Source organism: Lacerta agilis, chromosome 9 (genome assembly GCF_009819535.1).
Source record: "Lacerta agilis isolate rLacAgi1 chromosome 9, rLacAgi1.pri, whole genome shotgun sequence".
Classification (NCBI taxonomy): Eukaryota; Metazoa; Chordata; class Lepidosauria; order Squamata; family Lacertidae; genus Lacerta; species Lacerta agilis.
The window spans coordinates 13974376-13988887 of NC_046320.1; the positions used below are offsets into that span (position 1 = coordinate 13974376).

The window sequence follows — 14512 nt, forward strand, 5'->3', positions numbered from 1 at the left end:
ACAGCCATCATGTGGCCAGCATGACTAAGCCGCTTCTGGCGAAACCAGAGCAGCGCACGGAAACGCCATTTACCTTCCCGCCAGAGCAGTATCTATTTATCTACTTTCACTCTGACGTGCTTTTGAACTGCTAGGTTGGTAGGAGCAGGGACCGAGCAACGGGAGCTCACCCCGTCGTGGGGATTCGAACCGCCGACCTTCTGATCAGCAAGCCCTAGGCTCCGTGGTTTAACCCACAGCGCCACCCTTTACGAAGCCTTTAATAGATGACAGAAAGTGATGGCCTGCCTGATCTCCATGGAGAGAGTGCTCTACAGGGCAGATGCCAAGGTGCTAAAGACCTGAGCCATGGAACAAACCTATGACATTGTGTAGGAGAACATCAAGCTGGAAGGGAATTTAAAAACAACAACACCTGAGGTTGAAGCTGGCGTCTAGATCCCTCATGCAGGGATGCCGACAGGATCTCCTAGGCCTGGTACACTGTGGGTAGATCCACATCATACATAAAACATGCATCCAATGCACACTTAAAGTACATGACTTCTGCCAACGAAACCTGGGAGCAGTAGCTTTCCGTTCACAAACTTAAAATTCCCCGTACAGTCGTACCTTGGACCCCGAACGCCTTGGTACTTGGACATTTTGGCTCCCGAACGCCGCAAACCCGGAAGTGAGTGTTCGTGTTTGTGAATGTTTTTTGGAGCCTGAACGTCCGACGGGGCTTCCGATTGGCTACAGGAGCTTCCTGCAGCCAATTAGAAGCTATGCTTTGGTTTCTGAACGTTTTGGAAGTCGAACGGACTTCTGGAATGGATTCTGTTCAACTTCAAAGGTACGACTGTACTCTTTTGGCACCAGGTTAAAATTTATCTCTTCTCCCGGGCATCTGACAGAGTATGGTGAGCTGTTTGATGCTCTTTTTGATTGTTCTTCTGCTGGGTTCGTTCAAGCATTATTGGAACGCTTTTACTGATATGTTTTACATGTTGTACCTTTTTGGCTTTTAACCTTTTGTAAGTCACTTAGAAACTTTTTTGTAGCAAATGACTCACAAGTCGAATAAATATAATAATAAAATATCATCACCGTCGGTAACAATATACTTATTCCCAAATAAGACCCTACAGAAGGGATGAATGCTCCTTTATTTTAGTTCATGCCTCATGTGAGTTTGTTGTGTAAACCCTCACAGAGCAAATGGGAATTGTTTGCCAGAAGATCCTTCCCTGAAGATAAGAATATATTCTGGGTTTGGAAGAGACCAAGTCTTGTTTGTTCCTTCAGATTATGGGTAAACACACCCCATAACTGAGGGGCTCAGGACTGCAATGAAAGAAGGCCTGTGTCTAGTCATGTTTTTGCCTTGTAGCTCTGAAAGTCCCACACTGGATGACATTTTTGCGAGTTTAGCAGAGTTTGTTAACTTTTAAAAGGGTTGAAGTATCATTCTGATTGTGGCAGGTGAGCTCAAAGGGCAGCTTGAAGTGCCTTATGACCCAGGAATAACAAGGTGAATTTTCAACAGAGCACTCAGAGGTGTTTCTTCTTACCAAAGGCCATCCCTCTGATAAATTTCAGTTTTCTGTGATAAAAGTCTTTTTAACCAGATACGTACTAGATGGTTTTGGCTGCTTTACACTAGGTTTTCTCCTGTGACGGGAGAAGCAGAACACGAACTCACACATGAATAAATAGCAGTAGTTGTGAGGCATTCTTACAGGCTGGTTCGTGCATGAGGAAAGCCAGTTAACTTGCAAACAACTGGGCTCATGCATGGCTTGGATTAACTGGAACGTCCACGTTAGTGGTATATACGGTATGTAGGTGCCCATCTGTTCCGCTGTATGATATACAATTTCTTACATTACAATACAGAAACGTGGGGATTAATGTCCATTTGTTTGCTTGTAAGTGGGTTTTGGTTGCCCTACGCGAGATAAGGTAAAGGTAAAGATACCCCTGCCCATTAGGTCCAGTCGTGGACGACTCTGGGGTTGCGGCGCTCATCTCGCTTTATTGGCCGAGGGAGCCGGCGTACAACATCCGGGTCATATGGCCAGCATAACTAAGCCGCTTCTGGCGAACCAGAGCAGCGCACGAAAACACCGTTTACCTTCCCGCTAGAGTGGTACCTATTTATCTACTTGCACTTTGACGTACTTTCGAACTGCTAGGTTGGCAGGAGCAGGTACCGAACAACGAGAGCTCACCCTGTCGCGGGGATTCGAACCACTGACCTTCTGATCGGCAAGCCCTAGGCTATGTGGTTTAACCCACAGCGCCACCCGCATCCCCTAGGTGAGATAAAGCGTCTGACAAATTTAAGAGATAAATAATAACAGTAACACAAAAATTGAGGTCAGTTGTGTGTCGAGGTCCCCAAGCCACCTCCCAATAAATTCACGCTTCAGACATAATCTTTGTTTGGGTTTTGGCAATAATTTAGGCCACAACTTTATTAAAATACAAATTAAGTGAGTGGTTGCGCAGGCATTGGTTCTGACTACCTGTCCGACGGGACAGAGCTGACCACTGGTCAGTGGCGGGAGATCCCATCCGGGGAGAGATATGGAGGCTGGGGGCAGAGCCCTCCCCCTCCCCGGAGGTTCCCAGGGGCTCCTGTGTAGCCCTGTCCCCCGACCGGGGGTTCGGACAAAAGCAATGTCGAGCCTCTGGCTTCCTTTAACGGAATTTCCTACACCATCATCATTTGGAGGGGCGACCACCCCTCCAATCACAATCACAATGAACCAATGCCTAACCGCCAACCTTACAAGTTATGACTAGTTGCTACTGCAGTAGGCGAAAACCAGATGGCCACAGCCAATCAGCCAAATGGGAAAATTCCTACTGGGCCCCTGCTCCAAAAGCAGACGACCCCATGACAGGCAGTTGCAAGGTCAATGCAGAGGCCTAAGAAAACAAAGGGAGGGAAGGGCGGGTGATCCAAAGCACGCAGCCAAGAGAAGGCTCACTCTGCGTGCCAGAGTATAAAAAGGACGCTGGGCTATCCATCACAAATGGCAGCATATACTTTTCCCCAGCAACACAGCAATGACCTATTGAAGCTGTGGCCAGCCAACTATCCCGCCCAGCTGCAAGGGAGGTGGCTTGCCAGCCCCGACCCCAACACGTGCTCTCCCTGAGGAGAACCTGAGCTAGCTAATAATAATTGATGATCATTACATTTATTTCACTGTTGCATTTTTATCTTGCCTTATTCTCCCAGGAGCTCAACATGGCATACATTACTCTCCCCCTCCCCATTGTTGTTGGCATCTGTATGCTTCAAGAGACAGTGGGGTGCACCTCTGAGGTGAAGTCAAATCCCTGCATTAAGCAGCACAGAAATGGCTAGCCTGGGCAGTGTGTGTATGGAGGTCCTGGGCTGCCCAGATGGCCACCCCCCCTTGGCCTTGCTTATGTGGTCCACACGAAAGCAGAGCAATACAGACAGGAGTTGCCAGCAGACTGACAGCCATCTTAGGGACTCCGCTATGTATTTGTGTAGGGTTTACTCCTTAGCCTTTTCTTCTCCCGAAGTTATTCCGCAAGGTAACAGAGGTTTAAGATAAGAGTTTTCTTCTCCTAGATGGGCTACTTTCCCAGTTGGACAATAACAATCATTGGTTATTTATACCCCACCCATTTGGCTGGGTCCCCCTGGGGGGCTCCCAACAGAATACCGACAACAATAAAAAGCGATAAAATATCAGACATTAAAAACTTCCCTAAACAGGGTTGCCTTCAGGTGTCTTCTAAAAGTCAGATAGTTGTTTATTTCCTTGGCATCTGATGGGAAGGCGTTCCACAGGGCGGGTGCCACTCTGCCAGCCCTCTCCACAGGGCGGGCGCCACTACTGAGAAGGCCCTCTGCCTGGTTCCCTGTAGCTTCACTTCTCGCAGGGAGGGAAAGCTGCTGCAGCTCTGCTTCTCTCAGAATCTCCCAGCTTTGCTCCTCTTCCATCTCTGAGCCGTGACCCTCTGCAAACCACTGTTGTAAATCTATACTATCTTCCTCTTCTCTGGAAGATTTGGGGGGGGGGGCACAGTCTCCACCATTCCTTCTCAGTCCAGTCCCTGACAGCACATCACCAGAGGCATGGAGGGCTTCACTAGGAGGAGGTGGTGCCAGAGGCATGTCAGGAGACTGTATTGCAGCAGTCCACTGTCACTGAGGAAGCCCTTTCCTCTGACAACCAGCTCGACTCCTCCCTAGCATCTAGATCATCGCCTTCCAAACTACTGTGCAAAAATCACAATTTGGTTAAAACCGTGAAGCCAGCCAGTGCCTCCACATAGCTCCATCCTGATTTCAGACATCGTGATATATCAGTATGTTGCGATGCATAGCTGGTGACAGATCACAAAGTTGAAAACCAGCTTCACCCTTATTTCAGACATTGTGATATATCAGTATACAGTTGCACCTTGGAAGTCGAACGGAATCCATTCCAGAAGTCCGTTCGATTCCCAAAATGTTAAAAAACCAAAGCACAGCTTTTGATTGGCTGCAGGAAGCTCCTGCAGCCAATCAGAAGCTGGGGAAGCTCAGTCGGATGTTCAGCTTCCAAAAATCATTCGGAAACCGGCACACTCACTTCTAGGTTTCGATCATCTGGGAGCCGATTTGTTCAGGAGCCAATGTGTTCGAGATCCAAGGTATGACTGCATCACAATGTTTAGCTGGTGATATATTGCGATGTTGAAAACCAGGTATCACCCACACCTGCTGACCAGCCTTACGAAGACATCTTCATGGGGCTCGTGACATTTTACGCATGACATTATATGCATTGAGAGCGGAATGCAAGAGATTTGTGGCATGTTGTGAATCTGGGCATAGTATTTTAAAAATAGGAATAGCATAGACCATTGGTCCAGCTAGCAAAGTACTGTCTATACCATAGGTAGGCAAACTAAGGCCTGGGGGCAGAATCCAGCCCAATCGCCTTCTAAATCCAGCCTGCAGACAGTCTGGGAATCAGTGTGTTTTTACATGAGTAGAATGTGTCCTTTTATTTAAAATGCATCTCTGGGTTATTTGTGGGGCATAGGAATTTGTTCTCCCCCCCAAAAAAATATAGTCTGAACCCCCACAAGGTCTGAGGGACAGTGGAGTGGCCCCCCTGCTGAAAAGGTTTGCTGACCCCTGGTCTATACACTCCCCCTAGCTTGTTGTTGTTCAGTCGTTCAGTCGTGTCCGACTCTTCGTGACCCCATGGACCAGAGCACGCCAGGGACGCCTATCCTTCACTGCCTCTCGCAGTTTGGCCAAACTCATGTTAGTAGCTTCGAGAACACTGTCCAACCATCTCATCCTCTGTCGTCCCCTTCTCCTTGTGCCCTCCATCTTTCCCAACATCAGGGTCTTTTCTGCAAAGCAATACCAGGGATTGAATCTGGGACTTTTTGTGTGCTCCTCCTGTGAGCCATAGCCATTCCAACATTACAATATAGAGCTTGACAGGTAGCATGATATCAGGATGCGCGTGATTCATCACATGTTAGAATCTGGGCCTAGTGTTTTTAAAGTAATTCATGCTTGCCTATTATAATGGGCGATGGTGTGGGTGGGTGGGGGGAGGTTTAGTTCTACAGAACAGAGAAAGTTTGAAGAGTTAAACCTTTCTATGGGAAGAAATTGAATCTTTAATTGATGTCAAAGTTGATGTGTTAGAAAACTTTCAGCGCTCTGAGGAACTGACGAAAATACGATTGCCTTGAGTCACCGAACCACGGGAAAACGTGAACCTTGAGAGACACTCAGAGCACTTTGATCTAATAATTGACCTACTTTGAAGGTTGCCCCACATTAAAGTTCAATTTGCCGAATAACCCTGCGTAGATATATTGGTGCACTCGAGCTATGATAAAATTCTGTAAAGAATGTGAGACGTGACCGAAAGTCTATGAGGAGCCTAGTTGCGGAAGGGATATTACATATTCTAGGAATGCTTTAAGTGTCTGCAATATGCTTAACCTTGCATTAAACTTAGATTTAATAAGACAGATGTGTATTAAAGTACTGAATATACTTCAGGGAGCAATTTGGCACCGGCAAGGGATGGACTGGATGACCTCCTAATAGGTCTTTTCCATCTTTAATTTCTATTATACTAATTGATTATTAAAACTCTTTTTATTGAGGGCTGGTGTATAACTATTACATAGATATTAATCTTGCAGACTAGCTGATATTTAATTTATAGGCTTCCAAGCCATAACGTCCCTTTAATTTTGGGGACAGGAAAGTCTGAAAAATGTTCCTCGTTATAAGGATGAGGATTTTTCACCCATTTTCATTTCTGAGATCAAAGCACACTAGCAGAGTTTAAATACGCCTGCGCTCAAGTTAAAAAACAACAACAACATGCCAACTTGAACAGCCAAACTGAAGGCTGCAACTTGCTTTCTTACCCTGAAGCATTTCCGTTGGGGTTATTGACATTATCTGCAAAGTTGTTTCAGGACTGCTGCTTACCATTATTTAGTAATAAAATGTTGTCACTTTTCTCATCTCACCGGCAGTCAAAATCAAACTTGTAAGCTCCTTGAGGCAGAGACCTGTCTTGCTAGCTATTCTCTGCCCCGGGGAGGTAGTGTTCTATTTCCCTGCCCCCTCACTGTCTATAATTATGTTCTGTTAAAAAGTAAATATATACCTGTCAGGGACTGTGCTGAAGAGGGCTGCACTGAGGAGGAATGGTGGGAGCCCCCCCCTGATCCTGATCCTGATTCGGATCCTGAATCTTCCCAGGAGCAGGAGGACAGTATAGATTTGGAACATTGGTTTGCAGAGGGACATATATCAGAAGGCAGAAGCTGGGAAATACTGGATGGGGAACAGCTAGGAGGAGAAGCATTGGGAGAGAAAGAGTTAACAGACTCAATTTCTCTGGAAAGCTTTCATCTGCTCACTCCAAGGTCAAGAAGAACAGATAAGGCAGCAGCACAGAAAGCACAGTGGTTATGAGCTCAGGTTACAAGACACAGTAGTGGGTGACTAGGGAGGATGTGGGTGGAACCCTTAATTGGGAGCACCGCCATTCCTAGGAAATGGATTCTTTGTTCTCTCGCTGTGATCATCAAAGTTTCTAACTGGTAAGAAGACTCCTTTTCCTTTGTTCTGCTTATCTATTGCCAAGGGGGGGGGGAGGGAGGAAGCCGATTCCCTGAAGCCTGACAATACCATCCACACATTATATTTAACTACAATTAGCCATACAATAAGAAAACACCCACGAAGCACAATAGAGGAAGTAAAAGAGAGGTTGGGGTATCTGGCTATCCATCTGCTTTTGTACTTCCTGCATTTGGGGGGTTTACTGTTAGCATTTTGGGCACGCACTTCTGCATAGGATGACCACACACTTGTGTTTGGCTTCTGTGGCTTGCCAAAGGCTGCCCGTTCGAGTACAGTCAAGTGTGCGTAAAAATGGAGATATTAGTGAAAGCGGAATATAGAAATGAATTGTGTCGGAGTGAAATGTGCACGATAGTCAAAAATACATATAAAAAGGAGAAATTTGCTGGTGTGTTCTCATGACGTTTTTTTTTTTTTTTTAAAGACCTTCAGATTAATGCAAAATGTGGAGAACGGATCTTATGGATGGAAAAATGAGAAACGGAGAGAACCAAAACTGACATATTTCCAGCCCCAGTGCAATTTCACTTTGTACTGGAAATGCATAGCTGTCAAGTTTCGGATTTGAAAATAAGGGATCAGCAGTCTCACCCATCCTGGGGACAGTCACATGTCAGTGTTGGGCGGAGCCAGAAGCAAAAGTGGGTGGAGCAGCATTGAATGTGTCGGCAGCCGGGAAAAGCAAGTGGGCTCGGGCTCGGAGTGCAGCAAAGAGGAGGGCAGCCATGTGCTCCGCGCGATGGAGCCCCATCGTCTTCTTGTCTGATCCCATCAAAACAGGACAGGAAGCAGCAGCTGCTCAAAGGCAGCCAGGCTCTGTCCGCCAGCTAACCCTATTGGCCGTCTGAGGGGCTCAGCGGCAACGGATAGGGGCTGATGCAGGGGGAGGAATACACCCCCCTGTAAGCGTGGGAAACGGCTCCCACTTGCTTTGAGGGCTGAGGCTTTTCTCTCCAAGTAGGCGAGGTCTTCCCACCCAGTCCCTGGCCAGCAGGGGAGGAGCTGCTTCCATTAAATTGGGAAATTTAAGGGAAATAAAAAATAAGGGAGAGCAGTGGGAAACTGCTTGAAATAAGGGAGAATCCCGGGGAAAACGGGATACTTGACAGCACTGCTGCAAATGTAAAGCCAGCAATGTTCATTTGCATTACAAATGCCTCCCTTCTGCTTTCTCTTCTGCATTTATAACAATCAAATATTCACACAACTAGTGAGAAAGAGGCTCGGAGGTAATTTAAACCTCACCGAAGGCAGTTCTCTAAGGGCATACCTATGCAACAGACTTAATCAGTTTAATTTCCTTTCCCTGGGGACCCTGGGAGCTGTAGTTTTGTGAGAGAGATGAGGGATTTCCAAGGGCGGGATTTCTATACTGCTTCTGGAATTGCTCAGCAGGAATTGAGAGTTAAACTGGTATTTCAAAAATGATGCCTCTTGTGATGGTTGCGACAGGAGCAGCTTCTGGGGATGGAGGGTGACATCGCTTCTGGGCACAGCCCCACTGCTGCCACAGAGAAGGAGTGGGTCAGACTGAGGAACAGTTGCAACGCATCAAGGTAGCAGGAAAGTTAAGCAGACGGGCACGTTTGGCAGCAGGGCAAAACAATCAGGGCAAACAACTTTGCCCCTCACCTTAGTGACCCAACAAACCCCAAGTTCTCAAGCAAGCTAACGCAAACCAAGAACAACAGACGTGCAGGTAGAAAGCTATTAAGAGGGGCTATCTCGTACATTGCATGCAGCACGATTTTTCTAGAAAAAGAGGTACCAGAACTCGCCTCTCTGGGGAATGAGTGAGCCCTGGTTATTGATAGGGCCCTGGTGGTGGCAAGTCTGTAAGGTCAGTCTCCATACCTGAGGACCTTTAAAGGCCCCAACAGCTTGGCAATGTGCTATAGGGATGCCATTTGTAAATGTTAAAAAGAAGAATCACCCATGTGGCTCAATGGAGAAGGGGCCATATTGTGGCATGGATTCCATAAAAGGGAAGTGGACCCTGAAGAAGTGTGCATGCACACGAAAGCTCATACCAAGAACAAACTTAGTTGGTCTCTAAGGTGCTACTGGAAGGAATTTCATTTATTTATTTTGTTTTGACTACGGCAGACCAACCTACCTGTCCCTGGGAACTGCCGTAGATAATAAAGTATAACCAGGATTTGTTTTTTCAGCTGGAGCTTGGCTCCGGCACCTTTCAGGTGGTCACCATAGCCATTCTAAAACAAGAGAACAAGGGGGAAGTTCATGGTGAGCTCCCATCATCTGTTCATAATCTTATCTCACCACTACTCTTATATCTGGCTGTAAAGGTAAAGGTACCCCTGACCGTTAGGTCCCATCATGGACGACTGGGGTTGCGGCGCTCATCTTGCTCTATAGGCCAAGGGAGCCGGCATTTGTCCGCAGACAGCTTCCGGGTCATGTGGCCAGCATGACTAAGCCGCTTCTGGCAAACCAGAGCAGCCAGCGCATGGAAACACCGTTTACCTTCCCACCGGAGCTGTACCTATTGATCTACTTGCACTTTGGCGTACTTTCGAACTGCTAGGTTGGCAGGAGCTGGGACCGAGCAATGGGAGCTCACCCCGTCGCGGGGATTCGAACCGCCGACTTTCTGATCGGCAAGCCCTAGGCTCTGTGGTGTAGACCACAACGCCACCCGCGTCCCTATATCTGGCAATATCCCTGCCTATAACTTTTGCTCAGTTTTTGCCACAGCAGTCCAAATACCTCCTGCAGTCTCCACTCTTACTCCCTTGCTGGTTTTTATGCCTGAAATTTCCTTCTGAAACACCCATGTGATGCCACCTCTCTTACCGTCTTCCGATCCCTCCTCACCTGCCCCCTTTTCCGGGAAGCCTTTGGCACAACCCCCTACCCTGAGATTTTGGGGACTTCTCTTTCTGTAGGGTTTCAAAATGCACAGAAACTTACCTGAGTATAAGAGGCTTAGCTTCCGCAGGCAGTCACTCCGGAACACATGAAAAGCAGACCCTCCAAGTGCCCCTATTTCCCCGGATTTACAGAAGCTTTCCTGGTTTTTAATTTGATCCCCAATTGTCCCACTTTTCCTTAGGACATCTCTATTTTCATCAGAGAAAAGTTGGAGGGTATGGGATGGTGATGATGGTGGTTGGAGCTGATGCAATCACACCTTCCTGCATACTGTCTCAGAACTTCAAACAACATAGCGAGTCCGTAACTGAACTGAACACAGGCCCTCCCATTTCTCCTTGCCTTCATTTCTCCCTCCTCCCTCCATTGTTGCTTCTGCGGTGCATCAGAGAATGTAAGCACCTCAGAGCAGGAAGGAGCCCTCGCTTGTGTGAGGAGGCGATGCAATGTCAGCCCCCGAGGAGCTCCACGGAGACTATAGCTGTCAAGTTTCAGATTTGAAAATAAGGGATCAGCAGTCTCACCTATCCCGGGGACAGTCACATGTCAGTGGTGGGCGGAGCCAGAAGCAAAAGTGGGCGGAGCAGCAATGTAAACTCCAAGCGGGCTCGGGCTCGGAGTGGAGCAAAGAGGAGGGCAGCCAGCAAAGATGAGGGCAGCCATGTGCTCTGCACGATGGAGCCCCATCGTCTTCTTGTCTGATCCCATCAAAACAGGACAGGAAGCAGCAGCTGCTCAAAGGCAGCCAGGCTCCGCCCACCAGCTAACCCTATTGGCCGGCTGAGGGGCTCGGCGGCAACGGATAGGGGCTGATGCAGGGGGAGGAATACACCCCCCTGTAAGCACGGGAAACGGCTCCCACTTGCTTTGAGGGCTGAGGCTTTTCTCTCCAAGTAGGCGAGGTCTTCCCACCCAGTCCCTGGCCAGCAGGGGAGGAGCTGCTTCCATTAAAAACGGGAAATTTAAGGGAAATAAAAAATAAGGGAGAGCAGTGGGGAAACTGCTTGAAATAAGGGAGAATCCCGGGGAAAACGGGATACTTGACAGCATTGGCGGAGACGCCCTGCCCAAGAAGGAGATCGTCCGCTTCCTGCAGGAGCAGGCGGTGCACAAGTTCCTGTCAGAGCACAAACTACTAGGACAGATAAAAAATGTGGCCAAGACAGCCAGTAAGGAGCAGCTGATCACGGCATATAATGCGCTCGTTGCAACCAAGAGATTTAAGGGTACTGAGAGTCCAGAGCATGTAGCAGAGCAAGTGAAAAACGTCAAGATTGATGAAGAGAAGCCCAGGGAGACAAAGCCTGAGGAAGCTGTGGATGAGCCTCCCGCCCCCAAATATACAAAGTCAGTACTGAAGAAGGGCGATAAAATCAACTTTCCCAAAAAGGGCGATGTCGTTCACTGTTGGTATACAGGGAAGCTGCAAGATGGAACAGTCTTCGACGGTAATATTCAGACCAGTTCAAAGAAAAAGAAAGCGGCAAAACCGCTGTGTGGGAATACGCTCCAATACGATCTTGTGCTGCCGTGCGCGGAGGAAAAGAAGATCCGGCCGAGATCACGGAGCTGTAATTGAGTTGTCTCCGCTCCGGGAAAAGCGCACCAAGAAGCCCCTTGACTAACGGTCCCTGGAGATGTTTCCCGCCCGGAAGGGCTCTTTGTGCTTGACTGCTATTGGTTGTATATATGCTTACGTCGTTGTTGGTTAGAGTGTGGTGCTGATAACACCAAGGCTGCAGGTTCGATCCCCGTATGGGTCAGCTACATATTCCTGCATTGCAGGGAGTTGGACTCGATGATCCTCGTGGTCCCTTCCAACTCTACAATTCTGTGATTCAATTCTGTGAAATTGATAATAAAAAGCCCCCACCTCTGTTAGAGGAGAAGAGAGCTCACTCACTGCGATTGAGTGCACTTGAACTAACGACTGCAGTCCTTTTATTTTCGCCCGCCTTTGCTGCTTCAGCCGCCTTTGCTTCTTCAGCCCCGAACCTCCTACCATCTCTCCAAAATCTCACGACCTTCTGGAATTGTTGGAGCAGGTTACTCCAACACCGCTGAGCGTTGGAAAAGTGATACGAGGCTGGGACGAAGCTCTGCTGACCATGAGCAAAGGGGAGAAGGGACACCTGGAAATTGAACCAGAATGGGCTTATGGGAAGAAAGGGCAGCCGGATGCCAAAATTCCACCAAATGCAAAACTTTTCTTTGAAGTGGAACTGGTGGATATTGAATGATGGGTTGCTCCTCCTAGCCCCCCCCCCCCCCCCGCCTTTGAAAACTGTGAAGATGCTCTTGGAAGCCCAGGAAATGTGTTTGTGGCCTTGTTTCTCACACAGCAAGGGTGGGGTGGGGGGGGTGGGGAGGCTTTTGTTCCAGTTGCTGTGTCCAGCATCACTTTAACTAAAGACTGGTTTATATACCGTATATACTCGAGTATAAGTCGACCCAAATATAAGCCGAGGCACCTAATTTCCCCACAAAAATGTGGGAAAGCTTATTGACTCAAGTATAAGCCGGTTCACCTTTGCCACTGTGGTAGAGGAGGAACGAGCAGCCCAAAGCAGCCCTTTGGGCTGCTCCTTCCTCTTCCTCCTTTGCTGCTGTGGAGCTCACCCCGTCGCAGGGTTTCGAACCGCCATTCTTCTGATCAGCAAGCCCTAGGGCTCTGTGGTTTAACCCACAGCGCAATGTTCCCTTGTGTTATACAGAGAAGGCTGGGATCCTGTCCTGTTTAAGCAGGAGCCAGGGAAAGTGAGCACCTGTGGGGTTTTAATACTTCCTTAACTGATAGGCTTTCTGTCTTCTGGGGTCTAAAGTTTGCATTTATGTGAGCAGTTCAGGAATGGAACAAGCTGCCTGGGGAGAGTAAAGAACTACCGTTCTTGTACACTTATTAAGGAATGGTTGACTTGAGTATAAGCCGAGGGCAGCTTTTAAAGCACAAAAAGTGTGCTGAAAAACTAGGCTTATACTCAAGTATATACAGTACATACACCTCAGAGCAGAGACTCTGCAAAGTGTCAGCCACGAGGAGAGTGTTACAGAAATAAATAAGGCCTTTGGCATCTCCACCTACGTTATGTCAAGTAATTTGCACAAAAGCCCTAAAAGGTCAGGCAGTGTTCTTCTTATTTTTATTCCCATTTTTTCAGGAATAGCTGAGACTGAGAAAACAGCGGTCTTCCCTAAAGGTCCACCTTGCGAGTTCATGGCTGAGATGGAATCCGAACTAAGGACTTCCTGGTTCACAGCTCTGTTTCTTATGCTACACTAACTGTTCGCTTGGAGAATCAGAGGGTTTTTTTTAATAAAAAAATAAAAAATAGTAATATTATTTTTAGGTATGCATGATTGCAGCCCGTGATGACATTTTAAATAGTGACCTCTATCAAAGACTTTGAAATCACTATGAAATATCTTTTAAACTATCAGGACACAAAAAAAAATTATGCAAAGGTTGCAAAAACCCAGTGTAAAATTTAATTTGGTGAAAACCTTTGCAGCTCTTTTTTCCCCCCTGCAGACGCTTGTCTAAGCGAAAGGCAGACATTTCGCAGAGGCGCTGTTACATTAATTCATCTTCTGCATGCCTAGGGCCATGGCTTATAATGGAATTTCCTTTCTTTCTAACTGACTGTCAGGACTTTCAAAGGACATCCCAGACAGCCATAAGTGCCTGTTTGCTGGATAGATCTGTCTTGTCCTAAAGGCTCTCTTTGATACAGACTGATCTCTTACATTTCACCCTCCTGCACTTACTAATCTGATACCGGGCTCACATAGACCCCCCTTCACTCACCCCCAAATTAAGCCACAAGTTTTCATGAATCAGAACAGGGATATGGGGCATCTGGCAAATATTTCAGTTTAAGGAAATTGTATTATTGTTACTAATGGATGGGTGCAGTTATATCTAGGGTTAGGAATGATACCCGATGTCTATTCTCTGATACTTTATTTGTACACTTTTTCCTCCAACTAAAAACAACTTTTTTCAGGGGTTTTTTAAATGGCATATTTAATGATGATTGCTTCCTTATCTTAGGGCAGAACTCTATAAGAAATGTGGAGTTGCCGTCATACATTTCAGCCCAGTGTCAAATCCACCACCCCCCGCTCTTCTGTAAATTGTTGTTGTTGTTGTTGTTGTTATTATTATTATTATTATTATTACCCCACCCATCTGGCTGGATTTCCTCAGCCACTCTGGGCAGCTTCCAACAAAAATCAAATACATTAAAATATCACATATTAAAAGCTTCCCTAAACAGGGCTGCCTTCAGATGTCCTCTAAATGTCTGGTAGTTGTCTATCTCTTTGACATCTGAAGAGAGCGAGTTCCACAGGGCGGGCGCCACTACCGAGAAGGCCCTCTGTCTGGTTCCCTGTAGCTTTGCTTCTCGCAGTGAGGGAACCGCCAGAAGGCCCTCGGCGCTGGACCTCAGTGTCCAGGCTGAACGA

The 14512-nt window shown here is 47.3% G+C and overlaps 2 protein-coding genes across 4 annotated transcripts in view; both read left to right on the forward strand.

Moving 5' to 3' along the window:
* The window catches only part of LCTL (lactase like), a 94275-nt gene that overhangs the window by 38408 nt on the left and 41355 nt on the right, over positions 1–14512 (forward strand). The window lies entirely within an intron of this gene.
* LOC117053131 (peptidyl-prolyl cis-trans isomerase FKBP3-like) lies at positions 8618–12285 on the forward strand. The gene is made up of 3 exons (XM_033160665.1): positions 8618–8706; positions 11093–11575; positions 12033–12285. The coding sequence occupies exons 1-3, from the start codon at positions 8618–8620 to the stop codon at positions 12283–12285; spliced, it is 825 nt and encodes a 274-aa protein (XP_033016556.1).

Excerpts from the sequence above, each read along its gene's own strand:
- LOC117053131 (XM_033160665.1), top strand. The coding sequence starts at position 8,618 with ATGGAGGGTGACATCGCTTCTGGGCACAGCCCCACTGCTGCCACAGAG. Across the intron at positions 8,707-11,092 it reads AACAGTTGCAACGCATCAAG|CATTGGCGGAGACGCCCTGC; the intron begins GTAGCAGGAAAG and ends GATACTTGACAG. Across the intron at positions 11,576-12,032 it reads CAATACGATCTTGTGCTGCC|CCCCGAACCTCCTACCATCT; the intron begins GTGCGCGGAGGA and ends TTGCTTCTTCAG.